This window comes from Chelonoidis abingdonii, chromosome 1 (genome assembly GCF_003597395.2).
Source record: "Chelonoidis abingdonii isolate Lonesome George chromosome 1, CheloAbing_2.0, whole genome shotgun sequence".
Classification (NCBI taxonomy): domain Eukaryota; kingdom Metazoa; phylum Chordata; order Testudines; family Testudinidae; genus Chelonoidis; species Chelonoidis abingdonii.
In genome coordinates, this window is record NC_133769.1 from 206,897,616 (window position 1) to 206,918,480 (window position 20,865).

Sequence of the window (20,865 nt, forward strand, 5' to 3'; positions counted from 1 at the left end):
CAGGATTCTGCAGTTTCATGTAATTTTATCAGGTGTAAAACAGGTTTAAAAATCGAAGTTTTGCAAAGATATGCAACTGTTGAGTAAAACACTTGGTTTCATGCTCTGTGATGATGCAGTGTCACCAGCTAAGCACGTATTGTAATCACTCATGGAACAGATACTGATAAACATGGATCTGGGAGAGATAAAAAGGTAAGATTTTAAAAAGTCAGTTATAGGCCCAACTTTGTTAATTAAGGAAAAAAATCCTGCAACTGAAATGCTGTTCTACTCCAAAAATTAACTGTACAAATGGCATTGTACGTTTCCATGTTAATTACCTTAATGACTTCCAGAACACCTTTTTTGTTTACAAAACCCCCTCATATTATAAAGGCAAGAATTGTGTTTTATGTTTGTACATCACCTAGCACCAGGCCAAATCCTGATTGGGAACTTTGGACACAATAGTATTAAATGTAAAGTGCTTTGAGATCTACAGTTGAAATGCACTATAGAAGTAAATATTACTTGTATTTATTTTTTAAACTTATTTTTAAACTACTAGCCCTATAAACTAAAACTGGGAACAGAGCGTGAACCTGAGACTTTTCTGTGTTACACAGCAGTAAAATGCTCTTTGGGCCAAAAACTGTGACTTAGTAACACCTTTGCAACTACACTGACTTCACTGGCACAGGCGTAAATGACTTCTTTTCACAATCTGAATTACAGGTTTTTTTGATCAAGTACTGGAAGTTTCCACATTAGACATACTAGAACAGTTGAACAAATTTGAGGATTCTGTATTAGATATTATGAACACTTCCATGGAATAATGTCAAATATATTCTGATCATGTATTTCTGCTTAGTACTAGGAATAGTCTTAATTACTAATTTAGTAAACAAATTTCATACCAAAACTGTAAATTGTGTCAGTTATGAATTCAACATGGTAACAGCATCTTTTAAATATATTTGTACACACAAGTTTCAACAAAAGTAGGGGGTCCCAGAACAACAGGACTGTCAAACTCAAAGACAGCAAAAATACCTTTACTATATGGGTCTAATATACTAAGAATTTCAATTTTACTTTTCCCACAGTGTTTCTGATGTCATAAGAATCTAGTGAATTGGTTTGTTCGTTCCTCAAGACAATGAATCGAGCACAATTCTGTAATGAATGCAGTGTGTAATGGCACTTAAATATTCTGTAGGCTGCTGGATGGGATATTTTAAGCTTTTCTATGTGTAAACATCAAAAGATTACCGTATTTATATTCAACAAGTCAATTTACACTCCCTAAAATAACTGCCATCTTATAATCAAGAAAGGGAAGATATCTGAAGAGCTAAACAGCAACCCACTTACATACCTGAATTTCATGGAATCTGCATCCCATTGCCAAAAGCAAACTGTTCCATCTGCACCAGTAGAGACCATGTAGCGCATGGAGCCTTTGACCATTGGACTAAACTAAAGTTAAAGCCATACACAAGAAACATTAAAAAAAATTGCAAGTTTTTAGCTTAATGATAATGTTCCTTGTTTGAAATTCCATAAGAAAGAAAATAAGTTAACTTTTTTACAAGTTCATATAATTTTGTAATTATTTTAGATTCTAACGAATTGGAACAGTTGAAATTCAATTGCTAACACATACAACAAAGTTATAGGTCCTGAAATAGAAGGTTTGCATCTTAAATTTCCTTTTTAAGTTGGGTTTCTCTTGTGTATTCCAGCCATAACTATATTTAAAAGAAAAAAAGAGGAAAGTGCAAGAGATTGTTTTAAAACAAACAATCCCAACTGACTATCGCAGTTCACTGAAAACGTCAGTGAATCTTTCTAGGTAGCAAACACAGCATTCTAAAAACAGTGGAGGAAATCTGCACTAAGCAGGTACTTGTTATACATTCTGTTTTAACCAGGTCACGCACTTAAACTAGCATTATCTATCCATTTACAGGTAACTTGCTCTGTACATGTAAGTTCACATGCTGACGCTTTTCTTTAAGGATACTGATTCAAACCTACGCAGGTGACTATCTCTTTAAAAAGAGCTACACAGGAGATGTGAAAAGCAACATACACAGTGGTTAACTTTTTCAACTCTTCCCAACACCAAAAACCTTATGCAATTTTATAAAAGTAGTATTAAAGTCACAAAGTTTAGCTACAGCCAACAACAAAATTCAACACAACTTTCTCAGGTACAAATACTCAACAAATCCACCAGCCTACTCGCATTCTGCATTTTAAAAGTCATGTATAATGGGTGCCGAGACAAAGCAATGCTTACAAGCACCACAAACTGTGCAGGAATGAAAAGGAACCTCAACTCCAGAGTGCTGGAGGGAAATAGAATTGGGTGAAAGAGCTTATCTTCTATTGATTTCTATAAGACAAGGGTGTGGTAAAGATAACAGCCTTCCGCTTCTCTCCCTCAAACCAGCCTGCACTGGTAGCAAATTGTATAAATTTTCTAATAAATAACCTGCTGTATGATTTGTTAAAAGTGGAATTATAAAGTCCTAAAATATGCAAAGTTTGAAAGACTATGATTAAAACACAGTACTCACATTAAATACATTATATATTGAAAGTAGAGAGTAGATTACCTACTACACACAACAGAACATACAGAATACACTTATGATTGTTTCTTCCCAAAATACGAGTCCTATGTTTGCGTGTTTTAAGATAAAGTCAGAAATTGTGGACTGCTGTTTCTCAAGCATGGGGTGTTTTTCTTAACACATTATCAAATCAATTTAATTCTGAAATATAAAGTTTTAGAATATTTTATGGTGTAAGTTTAAAATAAATTGATATTAAATCTGAGAAATAGTTCTTTGAAAGAGATATTCCCCTGCAATATTCACAACATCCTAACATGCAAGTGGGATGTGAAATTGATTAGTCTATTTTTACTCTAAACTGAGAGAAATGGAAACAATGTAAGTGACAAGAGGACAATGTTTTAAAGTCTTGATTTTAATAATTTATGTTGACATAAAACAGTTGAGGTAGTGTGTTTTCGTGCATGAGTTCTATTTTTGTTTTGTATCATTCAGTATTAATGTATTTTCTCTTAAATGAAATATGTAAATTTTACCCTAATATTGTCCTTTTATTAAAAAAGAACCAAAACTATTCTTTCATTAACTTCAGTGGGAGAAGGGGTTATGTCAGAAAACCACAGTAACTTTCGTTAGGTCCCCCCCTCCAATGGATTTAGAAGCCAAACCTTAGGCACCTATAGTTTTGAAAATTCTGACCTTAGTACCAGTAAATATGTCAATACCATACATACACTTTGAAAAAAAATTCAGTCACATCAAAACCACAAAGTTTAAAATAACCTGCCACATTTAACTGCCACTGTACTGCTGCTCCCCCTCCAACCTATCAGAACATCAATTTGCTGTAAAATTTTTACTGGATGAATTAGGAGTTATTTGTCTCAAAGTAATTTGTCTCAAATTACAAAAGTAATAACTAATTTTCACTGTCAGAGGGTATTAACATAACAGAGCCATTAAATCCAGACTCTTATCACACGGGCAGCAGAATTTCTCTAGACTTTGGCCACCAACTGAAAGAGTCAGGTACTTCTCCTCCTATAAGCTAGCTAATCTTAGTGCTTCCTCTGACTAGTCTAACTGCTATTACTGAATTAATTTCTCTTTAGCTTTCCGGACTTGACACAAAAACATCCCTGGTCATGTCTACACTAAAGACATTATAGCAGCACAGCTACACCACTGAAGCTATTGTTACCTACCAGCTCTGTGTTCTTGGGGAACCAGGGTGCAGTACCTAGCCTGTCTGACTCATGAAAGACCTTCCCCCCACCCAGCCTTTGCTTGAACCAAAGCCGATCAGAAGAAAGACTTACAAAAAGCAACAAAAAGGCAGTGGGGGAGACACCTAAATGCCTCTGGACAAGGGTGACAGGATTAAGGAAACTCCCCTAGCCTCATCTGCATCAAAGATGGGACAGGGAGGCATCTCCATTAGCATACAGAATAGAGAACAGAGATTCCAAGGCAAGAACCACAACTGAACCATGGGACCAGAAAAGCACTGCATCATAGGGGATCTCTGCTCCAGATGTTAATGAACCCACACCTGCACATACCCAGCTCAGTAGTTATCAGACCAGTTCTAGTAATAAATCCTTTACTGGTCTCCAAAATACTGAAGCTGCCTGCCTAATTGCATTGGGAGCTCCCTGAAAAGAACACCGCCCATTGCAGGAATGATCAGCTCCTATTGTCTAGCCTGAACAAAACTTTGGTATACACCTCTACCCCGATATAACGCTGTCCTCGGGAGCCAAAAAAAATCTTATCGCGTTATGGGTGAAACCGCGTTATATCGAACTTGCTTTGATGCGCCAGAGCACGCAGCCCCGTCCACCCCAGAGCGCTGCTTTACCGCGTTATATCTGAATTTGTGTTATGTCAGGTCGCGTTATATCAGGGTAGAGGTGTATTCCCATGAGCCATCAGTTCACCCATAAACAAATCTAGTGTTCTCACTTGAACCACTGTTCTTCCTCTACAAAAACTCCTACTCATACTCAAGTAAGTGTTTTAATGCCTGGATCCAAAATCTGCATCAGTTCCATTGGGACTTCATCTTCTCCTGACTGATCGTGCTGGGGGCTCTGCCTGTCTCTAGCACTTCGATCCCTCAGCTACCACCACCACCTGGGAACCCCAATCAATTCAAGCTTCATGGAGTGACGAGACCTTGATATAGCCTTCTGACCCTGACTTGCGAGATCAGTTATAGTTTTCTAAACCTTTTATAATTAAATGTAAGTTAGATTTAATATTAATGTTTTGGTTTTTTGGCTCCCCTATAATTACCTGGCAATAAATAACTTTCATGGTTAAGCTGGTTGCTTCTCTCTCCCCCCTCTCACAGGTGTTTTTTTGGCTTCTTCATTTCCTCTGCAGCAATGCTCCTCATACCTAAAATAAAGATCCCTGCAGTGCACAAAGATCCTGTGGGGTTTGCTCATCGGGTGGGTTACTACCAGAACAATTGTAATGTGAAAGTGGAATGTAAAGGGAATGAAAATGGGACATATGAGTCTGCTGAGTCCAGGGGCATATAAGGGTGGCAGACTGAAAGTGCTGCTCGATCCAGCTTGTTCAGGTGTACTCTATTCCGGTGCAGGGCCCATGGGATTTGAGGGTGACAGCCTGGAGGTGCTGTTCAACCTAGCCTGCTGAATCCAAGGGCCTATGAGGGTGACAGCTTGGAAATGCTGCTTGACCCAGCCTACTGAGTCCAGTGACATAAAATCAGTTAGTTTGGGAGTGCCGATTAATCCAGTCCTCTCAGGTCTGGTCTACACTACAAGTTTATCTCAAATTTAGCAGCATTAAACCGAATTAACCCTGCACCCGTCTACACAACGAAGTCCTTTACTTCGATATAAAGGGCTCTTAATATCGATATCTGTACTCCACCCCAACGAGGGGAGTAACTCTGAAATCAGTATTGCCATTTCAAATTAGGGTTAGTGTAACTGCAATTCGACAGTATTGGCCTCTGGGAGCTATCCCACAGTGCACCATTGTGACCGCTCTGGACAGCGATCTGAACTCGGATGCACTGGCCAGGTAGGCAGGAAAAGCCTAGCAAACTTTTGAATTTCATTTCCTGTTTGCCCAGCGTGGAGCTGATCAGCATAGGTGACCATGCAGTCCCAGAATCAAAAAAAGAGCTCCAGCAAGGACCGTACAGGAGATACTGAATCCGATCTCTGCATGGGGAGATGAATCTGTTCTATCAGAGCTCCGTTCCAAAAGACGAAATGCCAAAACATTTGAAAAAATCTCCAAGGCCATGATGGACAGAGGCCACAACAGGGACTTGACACAGTGCTGAAACTTAAGGAGCTGAGACAAGTGTACCAGAAAGCCAAAGAATGAAATGGATGCTCACGGAGGGCAGGGCGACTGACAACTGTAGCTATCCCACAGTTCCCGCACTCTCTGAAAACCATTTGAATTCTTGGTTGAGCTCCCAAAGCCTGAAGGGTCAAAAATATTGTTGTGGGTGGTTCAGGGTATATGTCGTTGCCCCCTCACTCCCTCCGTGAAAGCAAAGGGAAAAAAAATCATTTCTTGCCTTTTTTCAGTGTCACTGTGTGTCTACTGTGCTGCAGCTCTACACAGCAGCATTCCCTTCCCTTCCCTTCCCTTGCGGACGGCAGACGGTGCAGTATGACTGATATCCGTCATCGTCGTCCCGTCAGTGCTCCTGGCTGGCCTCGGTGAGGTCAGCCAAGAGAACCTGGGCAAAAATTGGAATGGCTCCAGGTGCTCCTGGCTGGCCTCGGTGAGGTCAGCCAAGAGCACTTGGGCAAAAATTGGAATGGCTCCAGGTCATTCTTTTCTTTAAGCTTTGTCTAATGGAGAGTCACTCCTGCCTGGAATATCGTAGCAGCTGGAGGCTGTCCTCCCCTCCCAGCTTTGATCTCTGCTTGCAGAGGCAATAAAGTCAGTGTTGTTTCTTATTCATGCATTCTTTATTACTTCATGACACAAATGGGAGGATAACTGCCACGGTGGCCCAGGAGGGGTGGGGGAGGAGGGAAGCAATGGGTGGGGTTGTTGTAGGGGCATCCCCTAGAATGGCAAGCAGCTCATCATTTCTGCAGGATGTCTGGGGCTCTGACGCAGAGCGGTCAGTTGCCTCTCTGGTTCTTTAGTAGGCTTGCCTGATATTCTAGGCAGGACTGACTCTCATTAGACAAAACTTGAAGAGGAGAATGACCTGGGGAGTCATTCCCATTTTTGTTCATGCGCCCCCGACCGACCTCACCGAGGCCAGCCAGGAGCGCCCATGAAAGCAGCGATGGTAGAGTTTGACTGGTAACTGTCATTGTCAACTTGCAAAGCAGCAGACGGTACAGTAGAGATAGTAACCATCTTTGCTAACTTGCAAAAGGCAAGGGGATGCTGCTGTGTAGCACTGCAGTACCGCATCTGCCAGCAGCATCCAGTAGACATACGGTGACAGTGAAAAGAGGCTGAACGGGCTCCATGGTTGCCGTGCTATGGCATCTGCCTGGGCAATCCAGGGAAAAGGGCGCGAAATGATTGTCTGATGTTGCTTTCACGGAGGGAGGATTGACTGACGACATTTACCCAGAATCACACGCGACACTGTTTTTGCCCATCATGCATTGGGATCTCAACCCAGAATTCCAATGGGGGGAAGATTGCAGGAATTATGGGATAGCTACCCACAGTGCAACGCTCTGGAAATTGACACTAGCCTTGGTACATGGACGCACACCGCCAAATTAATGTGCTTAGTGTGGCCGCGTGCACTCGACTTTATAGAATCTTTTTCCAAAAATTGGTTTCTGTAAAAAATCGGAATAATCCCATAGTGTAGACATACCCTTAGACACGCTCTGTTAATTTTTGTGTGTGTTCGTTCATCTAATTGTAGGGCTAGAAAAAGCCAGCCCTGGGGAACGTCGGTCCTGCAGGGTAGCTCCATTGGGAGGGAACTTGCAGAAGGGAGAAGTAGAGCTCCGTATAAGAACATAAGTGACAAAAGCAGTACATTGATAGAATTACAGAAACCCCCCCTCGCAAGAAGAGTAACCCTAATAAATGAGCATACCCCAAAGTAACGGGCAAATCTGGTAATACTATGCCACTCTAACCCTGTAGCATAGACACAGACTACAGTTATGGAATGGGTTTTTCCTGTCACTATAATAACTCCAACTTCCAAAGCAGCAGTAGCTAGGTCAATGTAAGAACTCTTTTTTGTTGACCTAGCTATGTCTACCCCAGGGATTAGGTTGGCACAGCTATGGTGCTCAGGTGCAGATTTTTCCACACCCCTGAATGCCGTAGCTTTGTTGACCTAAGTTTTGATGATAAATCAGGCCTATATTTTTTGTCCAATTTATTTCAGATTTTGTTTATAGGTTTAGTCAGCCTAGTGCCTTCGAGTTTGCTTTTTTTATAAATGGAATTCTGTGATTTGAGAGCTACATGGGGTTGTGACTGGCTTCCTCTCTTCACAACACCTGAACTTGCTGAAAGTTAAGTGTTTAATGTCTAAACTTCTTTCTTTGATTTTTAACATGTCTTGCACTTCAATTTGCTGGAACACTTAAGAAAATATTTATATGTACTTTCCTCAAGTCAAGACCTTCACAATATTTAAGCACTGCATGTTTGTTTGTTTTTTTGTTTTGTTTTGTTTTTTTTTTTAAAACACTACTATCAGCCAAAATTCTAGCTAGTTAGAAGTGTAGGGTGCATCAATCAAGCTGAGGAAAGAGAACAGCAAAATAAATCTGACTCCTGAATGTTGTTTTTTACCGTATTGCTGTTTGCTTCTATTTGGACAACACTTTTCACTTATATACATTTGTCAAAATAAGATACCAGATTTTTATCCAATACTACAATTCTTACTAACAGCGAAATAAAACCAGAAGATCAAACAAAACACGTTATCTTCTGTTTTACACTAAAACTGTCAATGTTTATTACAATGATTTTAGAGGCATAAAAAACTAAACATCATTATGGTATTAGTATGTTTTAATGCTTGTGTGCTATTAGATGTTGATAACACAAAGCTATAAGACGAAGGATAGACATGCCTATTAATTAGAAATATACCTGTAAAGATGTAATCGATCCCGTGTGTCCCTGAAGCACAGCAACTGGTGCACAAGTTCTCAGACACCATACCCTGATCGTTTTATCACAGCTTCCAGCTGCAATCATAGTGTTTTCATAATTCACAGCCATATCAGAAATCTCGGCTGAATGACCTCGTAGTGTGGCGAGCAACCGGCCATTGCGAGTTGACCAAATTTTCACCAAGCAATCATCTGAACCCTAAGAAAAAAGGGTTACAGAACCTGGCATAAGTTCAAGTTTATACATACTCAAGATACTATCTGCTTCGGTTTTGTCTTTAAAGATGATGAAATCCATTCCGAGTCTGGAAAATTAAGATTTTCTATTAAACTCAGCTTATGCTATTGGTGTTTATGGAATCTAAAATTTAGTCATATTGCATAGTGGCTCAAGTCACAAAAAGATGTCGGCACTTTGTCATCCTTCGGAATCCACAGCCCTGAATTAGGTACCTAGTCAGCTTATATAAAACAAGGGGAGAATTAAGCACTTAAAAATGGAATCCACAAAAACCAGCACACAGTGGAGAACATCTTAAATTAACCAGTAGGAAATACCGAGAAGGATGTGAACTTAACTCCACCCCTTTCATCGAATTAGGCATCTCTCTCTGCTTGGGATTCTCACCCATGAACCTTCACCTGGAGTTAGGTGCATAAGCTGTTTTTTTCAAGAAACAACCAGGGGAAAAGGGAGGGAGGAGGAAGCAGCCTCCAACTTTTAGCCCAGTGGTTAGAGCACTCACCTGGGGTGTGGAAGACTCAATTTCCCCCTCTGCCTAAAGTGGAGTAGGGACTTGAACTTGGATTTCCCACCTCTCAGGTGAGAGCCCTACCCACTGGACTATAGAATATTTTGGTGTTGGTCTCAATCTCTCCTGTTGAGGCTATTCCACTGTGCCTAAATAATTAAATATTCACTGACCTAAACACAGAAAAAATGAGTACATCAGACTGCCGCTAGAACACGGGGTTTTAGATCCATGTGCGGTCCTGCGTTAACATGGGGACCGCGTTATAGCAGGGACCACGTTACTATGGATTCCAATGAAGGTAATTAAATTTGGGATTCATGCATGGTCCCCCGCTAAAACCGTATTCACACTATAAAGACACGCATTCTAGCGAGGGTCTGATGTATAATCCAAGAACTATGGTACCCACCTGAGAGGTAGGAAATCCAAGTTCAAATTTCTTTGCCACATCAGGTATAGGAGAGAAACAAACAAGGAACTCCCACATGCACAGGAGTGCTCTAGACACTGGAATAAAGATGATAAGAGAGGCTGCCTCCCTCTCCACCCACGCCATCATTCCCTCCCAGCATCGACAGAGTATTCTAGCATGCTCTGAGAACAACAACTGGATGAAGCCTCACAAGTGGGGCAACACCCAGCCTGAAGACTCTGCTGGGGCTTAAACATGAGAGAGGCACCTGGAGTGTGTGCATACTCATTAGCAGAAACCTAGGCCTTTAGGGAACACTGCTGGTGGGAACTCAGAGACACTGGAGAATTTTAGACACCAGCTGAGCAGAGGTTTTGAGGATCTCAGTGGTGCCTAAATGTTGAATCTAACTTCTCTTTTAGCTGATTAAATCCTTCTGTTAATCTAGCCCTAAGTGGAAAAAAGTTAGTTTCAGCTTGTTTGATAAAACAGAAGTGATCCCTTGTTATTTTGGCTTACTCTGAAGTTCATAGTACCTAGTTTCATCCAAATAGATAACAGCAGTTTTTACATCAAAACACAAGCAGAAGACATTTGAAATGACATCAAAATAACCTGTCTTTTTGTTAATTTTCTCTCCATTACCAAATCCACAATATAATGGCAGTTAAACAAAAGCTCTACACCATAAAACCAGCCACCTTTTCCACTATTCACAAACATGCAACACCCAAAACACAGAAATGTATCAGAGAAAAAGCATGTATGTAGATATCAGTACCTAATAAGCAATAACGGCTAAGAGTTCAAAAATGCTCCCCTCCACACACATGCCCAACAGTTCACCCAAATGAAGTGCAGGAGCTACTTAGCTTTATTTCTAAACTTTAAATTTTGAAGTCTGAATATTTCAGGCATAAATACTGAGCATTTAAAAGCCACTTTCCAATATCCAATTAGAAATAGTTCTAGAAGACCCAGCATTCACAGCATCAACTCACAGTAAATATTCTGTGTCCAGTCCTATCAAATGCAACACAGTAGACTGCAGAGAGATGGCCAAGAATCCGCCTATGCATCCTTATGTGCTGATACATACTTCCTGGAAATGATGTTCTGTATGTCGCACACCCAGTTAATTGTTTTGCACGATTTACTTCCACTAAAACAGAAATACAAATAGATTAAAGAATACAAGTACAAAAAAAAATCGTTCTGTGAAAAGTCATGTTTAAAACTTATTTCTAGAGGGCTCAGATGATGATTAAAAAAACAGGTCCTCTGTAGATAGCCACTCTGTCTTGCTTCCATAACCAATAGATTACTGGATTTAGTAAAGTGACTCTCTAGCTTGTGTACAGAACTCCAAAGTTTATTCTGTGTTTGTGGGTTTATGTTACAAAGAAGTGGAGCAGCTTTTTAATTTATTCTCACCTCAAATAAAGTAGGGGTTTTTTTTGTTTGTTTGTTTTTTTTTTTTTTTACACAAAGACAGCATCTTCTACTTCACACTTTGCCATGTACTTTCATAAACAATAGAGTCCTTTTTACCAAACACTCCCTTGACTTGCAGATACCATAAGTATCTCTCTTTGCTTATTAGTACACTGGGTTTTTTAAAGCAGAAAGACTTTCGTTTAGAATCTAACATCTTACTCCTCCAATGAATTCTATATGGGTGGACCCCTATGCTCATGCAGAGCCCCACTGAAGTAAAACGAAATTCTACAGGTAAACTTTTAGAGCTGGTTCTTAAATGCAATTTCCATTACTATTTATATGAAGAGAAGCACAGAGAATATAAGTGTCAAGAAAAACATATCACACTGAAGTTAGAAGTGATTTTATCATCTACGTACCAAGATTTGGTGGAGGGCCATAGTTTACAGGAATTTCAGGAGGTCTTCCTCTACGAAGAGCAGCTAAAGCAGAGCCCTTCCAAACAGTGTTCCTGCAATCTTTGACATCAATGTTAGTTGCACAGGAAGTTACCCATAAGAGCACAATTCAGAAAGTGAAACAAATGCTACTGTTCTGAAATCCATTAGAAAGTTTAGCAAAAACAGTAATGAATAAGCCTGCCAAAGGGCCTTGTACCGCATTATTAAATTTAATAAGAGCTGAAGGAGCTCAGAACCTCTCAACCTAAAACTTTCCAACAACAGTCTGAAAGCCTATTTTTAAGACAGGTTACAATACTGTCCTGGCAAGGGAGGTTTGATAATGACACACACAGTCACTTGCTCCAAAGGCTCAGAGGACTTCAATTATTTGTGAAATACCAACATACTCATTTCTTCACAAAATACAGATGCTACATTTATACAGTAAATGATTTACTAATTGAGTTTTTATTTGCATTATTGATGTTGTGATAAAGCAACAAAATAACTCTGGCTATTTGAAGTCAACATATAAAGTTTTTTTGCAAAATATATTTTTAACAACATTTGTCTTCATGGCAGTTTACAGATAATAAAAATAAGATCACATATGTCTAGGCTATTCTTGAAAAGCATTATGGGTCCCTTTTTCAAAAAAAAAAAAATGAAAGCACTTTAAGATTTATTTAAAATAAGAAGTTCCCCCTCAAAGAACTGCACTCTGTCCATCCAATATCACCATAAGAAACACTTTTTTAAATGTTATATGTGAGTAGCTTTCCAACATTGTCACCTTTTAGGCTGAAATTGTATAGGACTGTTTTCTGTCCAAAGGTGGCTTTTATTTAATTATTTATAAATTTGTGCCAACAGGTCAGCTGTTTGACTGCAAGAAGAGAGGGAGACTTTCCCCAATATTAAAAGTTATTAATTTTAACAGGTCGAGTGCTGAAATGGCAGCAAGTCTGATTCACAACAAATGCAAAGTCACTGCCTCATTCACTGTGGAGCTAGTGAAATGCAGAAAAGAGGTAACTGGGAAACGCAGTGCCATCCACTAAAATAGTTCCACATCATAAAATGTTTTTTCAGTTAAAAAAATAATACAACCCCCACAGAATTTCTCACATATAAATACACTAGAAAAACCTGAAGGTCTTACGGATTACTTAATCATCAGCCTAGCATTACTGTCAACTATCCACGATCAGAAATGAGGCCACTGACTTCACATGTATTACTAAAATGTGAATGGGAAGACTCTGCTGGACTGGTTTTGGCACAATTGGTGGTCTTATATATAGTGAGCCATTTCTATCAAACACAAAGTGCAGGAGCCCTCCTACTCCAAAAAATGGATCACTACCACGTTATCCCTCGAGATCCACAAGCAGAGTCAAAAAGGGACTGGCATTTGTGTACAGAGTGCCTTGATATACTGCAAAACCCCATCATGATCTGATGCAGATACTCAAAGAGGTATCTCCACAAATTGAGATTGGAATGGACCTCAGCTGAAGCTAGGAACCTCTTGATGGTATACAAAGGCACAAGAAACCAAAGCATCTCCAAACGGCTCCAAGGGAGAATATTACTCCCATTAAAAACTACTCTAAGAAGGGTTTGGGTTGAGTTTTATATTTTGTCCTCAACTACTGCTTAAGTGGCTTTTAGGCTCTCTCTTCCCCCACTTTGTTCTCACAGGTCACTATGTTTACCAATGACCCATCAACAACTAAAGTGGGATTAAAGACAGATAGAGCACTGGTGACAGTAGTCTCGCGCCAGTCTGATAGGTAGCAAAAGGTAGTGTTTTTTTAAAACGTCTTGTCATGACTGAGCAGACGGTTTCTTTGCCTCTTCCATAACACCCACAAATTTTCAATCAGTGGATCTGTTCAGTCATAGATAGCTTGATTAGTTCTGGCTACCTCCATTGGATGGCAGCTACACGTCCCTCCTCTTTGAAAGAGAGACTGTCATGACTTTCTGTAAGAAAAGTAAATTGCCAGTCTCTCTGAAACAATTGTGCAACCATTGCTCAAAAATTAAACATTCATCATCTGACATTCACAGTCTAGCAATAATCACCAAGTGTTTATTTTTACATTTTTTGTGATGGAACTATACCTTAATCTGCTCAGAAACTAAAGAGGCTGTCTTAAGTGAAGTTTCACGCATACCTCCATGCATAGCATACCTCAAGATTAAATTGTTGCAACAACAAAAGCATGGATCAAATTAGCAAAGTGTAGGTCAAAGAAACTGTCAACTCCTGGTCAAGTGCAAATGAAAAAAGCTGTCCTGGTCATTGATAGCAGCTGGGAATCCAACAGTATTCAAAAGACTCATAACAAACAGCAGGTACATACCCAGAGTAAAGGCACTCATACAAATCACTGACTTATCTTCCAGTTGCTTCCCCATATTCTACTAACATCACTTCCACTTTATCTGGATTGAGCATCAGCAAGCTAGCCCTCAGCTGTGCCCCTATTCAAGCACTGGGCAACATATTTGGAAAGTACTAGGTGGACAGGGTGAGAGGTATCTGCATTCTCTCTCTATTGGATTATGGGTGAAGTCTGTCTGTTGTTTTTGACCTGTAAAACCCTAACTGACTTGCGCCCTTTCTATTCAAGCCCATCCCTTTCTCAAAGATATTCCCTATGACTGTGGTCAGAGGTGGTGCTCAAACAAGAACATTCTTAGTCTAAATTAAACAAAGGGAGCTGCTAAGGGAGTACTCTCTATCAGGGGTCTGAATTTTGCAATTCATTGTCCCCATTCTTCGTCCAAAATAGCTGAAATCTGTTGATCTTCAGAGCAGCAGGAGTGAGCTGACTGCAGATTATTTGTGTGCCGATAGCTAATATTGGCAGCCAGGGTTGTTTCAGTCCCCCTCTTAGTCTTGGAAAATTTGCAGGGTTTACTTTTAATACATAGTAATAGCACTCAGACCACTGGAGAGGCTTCCCGCCCCCCAACTGCATTGCAAAAATTTAAGTAATTAAAAATAAAACAATACCTTTCGCTGTACGTAGCAACGACTGCCTCCCTGCACCAAGTAAGGAATTCACTCTTGAAATGCTGGGTGGAATCTCTTTATCCAGTATAGGGCCAATACGCTTGCAAATTTGCAACAAATGATCTGGAGCCACATGTTTGTTGGATAAGACCTGATAAGAATTTAAGTTTAAAACAAATATATGGCATATCTCGACTAGATGATTCTATGTATGTCAGTATTTACATTAACATTTAGAAGTGCCTAAATATTTATAATTCATAGAGCAGAATCAGCTATATAAACTCTGATCTTTACAGTAGTGAATTTTAAAACTTTAAACTTTAATAATTTAAAAATTACCCAGGAATGGGAAAGCTGTTGTAGAGAGACCCACTATACATCCGTATCTTACTATGGAAAATACAGGACTTCACACAAATGGCTAAGATGGGAGCACCCTCTCATATTCAGCATTTTCCACAAAAAATGTTTTTACAACAGTTAAGAGTAAAGCTTTAGCACAAGTAACATCACCACTTTGCTCCAGATGCACACAAATTTCAGTGTTTCAATTCTACATGATATAATCATGTCTCATGCTCACTTTTTTTTTTGTCTGATTCAACCAACACTCCACAAAAATACTAAGGCTCCTTGACTCGTTTTTTATCTACTGTATGACCGAAAAAATTATGTTATGGTCAAACGCAAGAGACAAATTAACATAATTGGCAATGTTGACTAAGAGTTGTATAAACTAGAAAGTTGTAGTCCACTAACATCACTTAAGGCTTAAGTCATCTACCTAGCTCCTTTGGAAAGAGCATTGGATTCTTCAAGGAAACTACAAAATGCAGCAAACAATCCTACTCTCACTGAACTCAATGGCAAACCTTCCAAAGCTTCCACTGATATCTTAGGGGAATAAGATCATGTCCTTTATCCAATCACAAAGGATTTTCAGATATACTTAATTTAGAATCCAAGTATACACAAACACAGCATCTTGCAACCAAAATATGCGCATTTCTCATATTTTCATTTTTTCCAAGTTCACTGCAAAAAACATACATACAACTTCATGACTGACAAACTACTTGGGTAAGAATCACATATTTAAAGTTAGGATTTCCACAGACTCCACAAATTGGCCAAATTTTTGTTTATAAGTATGAATTAGTGTTCCCATAAGATAAAAATATCAGAATCTCAATAAGTCAACCTTAACTTGAGGCGCAGCTGCCCCATAACCACAAAAGTAAAAATCAGACCCCCCACACACTATTGCTGTACACTCGTTTGGCAAATACTTGCCTTAATCTGCATACGTTTCATATGCACATGGGAGATGAGTTAGGGCTTGGCTACACTGGCACTTTACAGCGCTGCAACTTTCGCGCTCAGGGCTGTGAAAAAACACCCCCCTGAGCGCTGCAAGATGCAGCGCTGTAAAGTGTCAGTGTAATCAGGGCGGCAGCGCTGTGAGCGCGGCTCCCAGCGCTGCACGCTACACCCATAAGGGATGTGGTTTACAAGCAGCGCTGGGAGAGCTCTCTCCCAGCGCTGCGGCTCTGACTACACTCACACTTTGCAGCACTGCCAGGGCAGCGCTCCCGCAGCACTGCCGGGGCAGCGCTTTGAAATTTCTAATGTAGCCATACCCTTATAGTTGTGAGAGTATGTGACCAAAACCGGTGCCTTGACTTCTGTATATTTAAAAAGGCCAAACAACTTAAATTACACCCAAATTACCTTAAAGCAGGGATCGGCAACTTTTGGCACGCAGCCTGCCAGGGTAAGCCCCCTGGCAGGCCAGGCCGGTTTGTTTATCTGCCGCCTCTGCAGGTTCAGCCGATCGCAGCTCCCACTGGTCACGGTTCACCGCTCCAGGCCAAGAGTGGCGCCGGGGGACAGCGGACAGCACATCCCTTAGCCTGTGCTGCTTCCCACAGCCCCCACTGCCCTGGAGTGGCAAACTGCAGCCAGTGGGAGCCGCAATCGGCCGAACCTGCAGACACAGCAGGTAAACAAACCAGCCCAGCCTGCCAGGGTGCTTACCCTGGTGGGCCACGTGCCAAAGGTTGCCTATCCCTGCCTTAAAGTTAAGTTTTCAATCTATATATGGACCAATAGAAAATTTTCCGTAATTTAAAAATAAAAATGATTATTTACACTGAAATTTTAAGAAACCCCCAGCAGTGTTTAAGACCCAAATACTGCAGTACTAAGAATCTGAAAATGGAACTCACTTAATGTTAAGGTGACATAACTGACATAAATACAAGTATTAAGCAGAATTTAAACAGGACAACTAAATGGGATTTTTACTATTATTAGTGACAGTCAGTGACATTAATTTAGCTTAAAAAATCCAATATTGTAAGTAGTGTCATTTTAAAATTCTAAAACCATAACATTTATACTGGTTTTGGCCTGAAAAGAAAATGTGATTAATCATACACTGAAATAAAGTTATGCATTACTTTCAATATCTGAAAACTTGAGATATGAATTTAGTGAAAGAGTCAGTGTTATTACACACTGAAACATATCTGAACGTATAATACAGTAATTATTACTAAGACTGATTGCTAAACAATATTTGGTAGATCAATAAGTATACTTAAATCTTTGCATCATTTATTGAAGAATGTTTGCCACATCCTCTAAAGAAATACGAGAGTAGTGACCAAGATGCTTCAAAGTAGAAAGCTTAAATTTTCCCCTTCAAGTATATTTATGAAATACAGTTTATAAAAAGATACTATCTTTGTGTAATTTATATCCAATATAAGTCTTGTTAAAGAAAGTTCTTAAAAGCCTACTAAAAGATTTTTTTTAAAAATGGTTGGTTTTGAGTTTTCATGACAGCAGTTATTTAAGCCCAGGCTCAGATTCTGTAATGACTACTTGGTCTGAGATGGAATACACCCAAATGCTCAACATTGCAGGTTTGGGGCCTTAAATGTTTGCCAGCTGTCCTTGAAACCCAAACCTAAAAGAATGAAACTGATTAGCCTATTTTTACACTTAGACAATTAAAAGTATCTACACAGCATAAATGGCAAAGCAAAAAAAATGTTAAAAAGCAGAAATTTTGATAACCTAAACCATTAACAGCACAGATAGGGATTTTTTTTTTTCCAGGGGAGGAGGGAGACTCACACAAAGGCTCCAATCCTAGGAAGTCACATGCACAGACAGATGCATGAAGCCCCAAAGTCAATGAGACTCAGCATAGGAACATGCCAGCACCACAACTGCAGAAGAATCGGGGCCTATGTAACATCCTTCACAAGAAAACTTTCTGTGCTAACCTAAAATTTAGGCTAGATCTTGGAAAGTAATCCTATTGACTTCATGCATATAAAGTGAGCAGGATTGGTCCTTCAGTGTACTGATTTAAAGCAGTCCTACATACATTTGCTCATATAAGGGAACTGTCAAATTCAAAATTACATTTGTGGCTACCTTTTTGTTTTTAATCTACAACTACATTTTTCACATTTTTTTAAGTGTGTGTAGTCAATTTCACTCTTTCCCCATACCTTCAGTCACATACCACTTTACTCTGTCAAAGTATGGAAAAAACAGAATTTGATCGTAAAACTCTAAAGATTAGCAGAACAATTCAGAGGCTGGTTTATTACTTGGAACAAACTACTCCAAGCATTTTTTAAAAGTAATATAAATAAAGTGAACTACAGACTTCTTATTGATGCTGTCCTCCCTTTAGTTTGTACCCACATAACCACATGTTATCATGTAGTATTTTAGAAACAGTAAGATAGAACACCAGGAACAGTTACATCTCTACTCTGAAATTGTTGCAAATACATTTAGTGCAATTAATTTGGCACAAGTTGTGCAGCCGCGAGCCAAAGGGCATCTTTCGGAACATTTTGATTAGTCAGAACACACTATGGCCAGTAAATCTGAAAGACAGCATTACAAATCCCCACCCCCAATTTCTGTATCAGTGATTTTGTTTCCTAATCTGTTGAAAGCAGCAGATGTAGGAAACCAAATAAAAAATAAATACCATCCAATCAAAACCTGCTTAACAAGTCTCCTAGTGAAACACAGAAATGAAACCTCGTAACAGATTGGCTCTACCCCATAGGGAGGCAGGCACAAGGGCAAATGACACAACCCCAAGCCCCACCTATCCTGCATAACAATATCCTCCAAATAAAAACACCCCAAGCCCTTATGTTTTTGTTTATTAGTTGAAGGTAAAGTAGTCTAATACCCCTTCTAAAAATCAGCCTTGTTTCCTCCCAGACCTAGAGTGAAATACAAAAATAATGAAATGTAACGGCTGTTATTTTATTAAATGGAGGATCTAATATTAACATTATTATTCTAATTCAACGTTGTTTTTTTTAAATCTCACCAAATCTTCATAACTTCTATAATGCTCATTTCCTTCCCAATCCAACCTTTTAGGAAGCAACTAAATTGAAAAAGAAACAAAAATGAGTGATTAAAAGGAGAAGAGTGGGGAGATCAAATTCAAAACAATGCGGGGTTTTGTTTTTTAAGGAGATGAATGACTTAGAGGAAAAAGGTAAGAGGATAGGAGAGGGGGGAAAGGCGGCAGCAGAGAGAGTTTCACACACAGACCTGGTGCTGCTCCAGCTCCTGCACCAGCACCTGCAGGGGAAGGAAGAAACAGATGCACACGAGTTAGGGAGGGGGAACCAAACCTCGCCGTCTCTTCAGCGGCCGCCGCAGCGGCACAGGGCTCGGGGTCAGGCACCGGAGCCCTTGGCGGCCGGTGCGCGCGGCGCTGCCGGGCTCTACTCACCTCCGCCGCTCTGCGGCAGGGCCCGGTGGTCAGGAAGCGGGCGACAAGGAAGTAGAGCTCTGCAAGAGAGACGGGGGAGAGCGATGAACGCGGGGCCGGGGAAGCCCCTCAGCGAATGTAATTCATAATCATGACCGGGAAGATGGCGGCGGCGGGGAGCAGCAGGAACCGGCGGCGCCCGGCCGGCTCCCTCACGCGCTCCGCTGTTACCTGATTCAATGAGCGGCAGGGAGCCGCCGCCGGAGGAGGGGACCGAGGGCTCGGCCATGTCAGGGGCGGCCCCGCTGCTACTGTCCAGGCAGGAAACGGGCTCAGGCAGCGCTTGGCGCGGGCAGGGCCCTGCTCGGCATAGTCCTATCAGCACCTCCCCCACCGCGAGCTAGTTTCCCCCGCCTCCCCTCCCTCGCTCTATCTCAGCCTCGGCCCGGCCGCCATTGCCGCGGAGCGACCCGTCGCAGTGCCCAGGCTGCTGTCTCCGCCCGGGGGGGGGGTGTGTGAAAAAATAGTCCCTAGCCGGGGAGACGCGGGGCGGCGGTGAGGGGAGTGTTTATATTCGTCTCTGAACCCTTCTGGGGTAAAAAGCAGCCCGGGGCCTGCCGGTGCTGTAGCTAGTGGGGGGAGGTGGCGATCGCCGCTGGGGCTGCGGGGGTTCGAGATCCGGCCGCGGAGGGGGATGTAGGGAGCAAAGCCGTGACGAGACGTTGAGAGTGCGTGTGCACGTTGGCGAAGGGGACGGGGCCTGGGGAGATGCGCATGCGGCCGCCTGGTGCTGGCCTGGGGAAGCTGTTGGGCTGCAGCGGGGGCCAGAGTGGGCTGGTGATGGCGGGCAGGCGTAGCGCCGCTATCTGCAGGCCTGGGCTGGCGGTGCCTGCTGGTCTCGGGAGGCTGATGGGAGGGCAGCGCCGGCTAGTGCAGCGCGGACCGGCCGGGCTCCCCCGGGGCGGGGAAGAGCGAGCGGTGGCGACCCAAGCCGGGGCAACGCGCGTCTCCTCCCCGAGGGCTCTGCTACCCCCTGCGCTCCTGTGACAGAGCGCGCGACAACGGCACCTCCCCTCGCCCCGTGTTAAACCAGGCTCCTTGTTGTGGGTCCCCTGAGCGCTCCCACCTGCGGGACCAACCCTGCCCCCTGGAACCAGGACAGGAACCGCCGGTGCCAAACCACTGCCCTGGGTCTTTCACTGACCTGCCCATCGCAGTGTTGCTCCCAGGCTGCTTCTCGCTTGAAGATTCCCAGAACTCAAGATGGGCCAAGCGCTTCCCTGGGCTGGGTTCCCAGCCAAGAGCCCAAAGGGTTTCTAACTAC

The 20,865-nt window shown here is 41.6% G+C and overlaps 1 protein-coding gene across 1 annotated transcript in view; it reads right to left on the reverse strand.

The window, feature by feature from the left end:
* BRWD1 (bromodomain and WD repeat domain containing 1) overlaps positions 1–20,204 on the reverse strand; it is a 120,696-nt gene extending 100,492 nt beyond the window's left edge. Inside the window, 9 exon segments of the mRNA XM_075073889.1 lie at positions 1,364–1,464; positions 8,670–8,891; positions 10,861–11,021; positions 11,719–11,817; positions 14,771–14,921; positions 19,149–19,208; positions 19,379–19,408; positions 19,563–19,621; positions 19,773–20,204. Of these exon segments, the coding sequence (XP_074929990.1) occupies positions 1,364–1,464; positions 8,670–8,891; positions 10,861–11,021; positions 11,719–11,817; positions 14,771–14,921; positions 19,149–19,208; positions 19,379–19,408; positions 19,563–19,621; positions 19,773–19,830 (941 nt within the window). The 5' untranslated portion in view covers positions 19,831–20,204.
* Between the last annotated feature and the right edge of the window lie 661 nt (positions 20,205–20,865).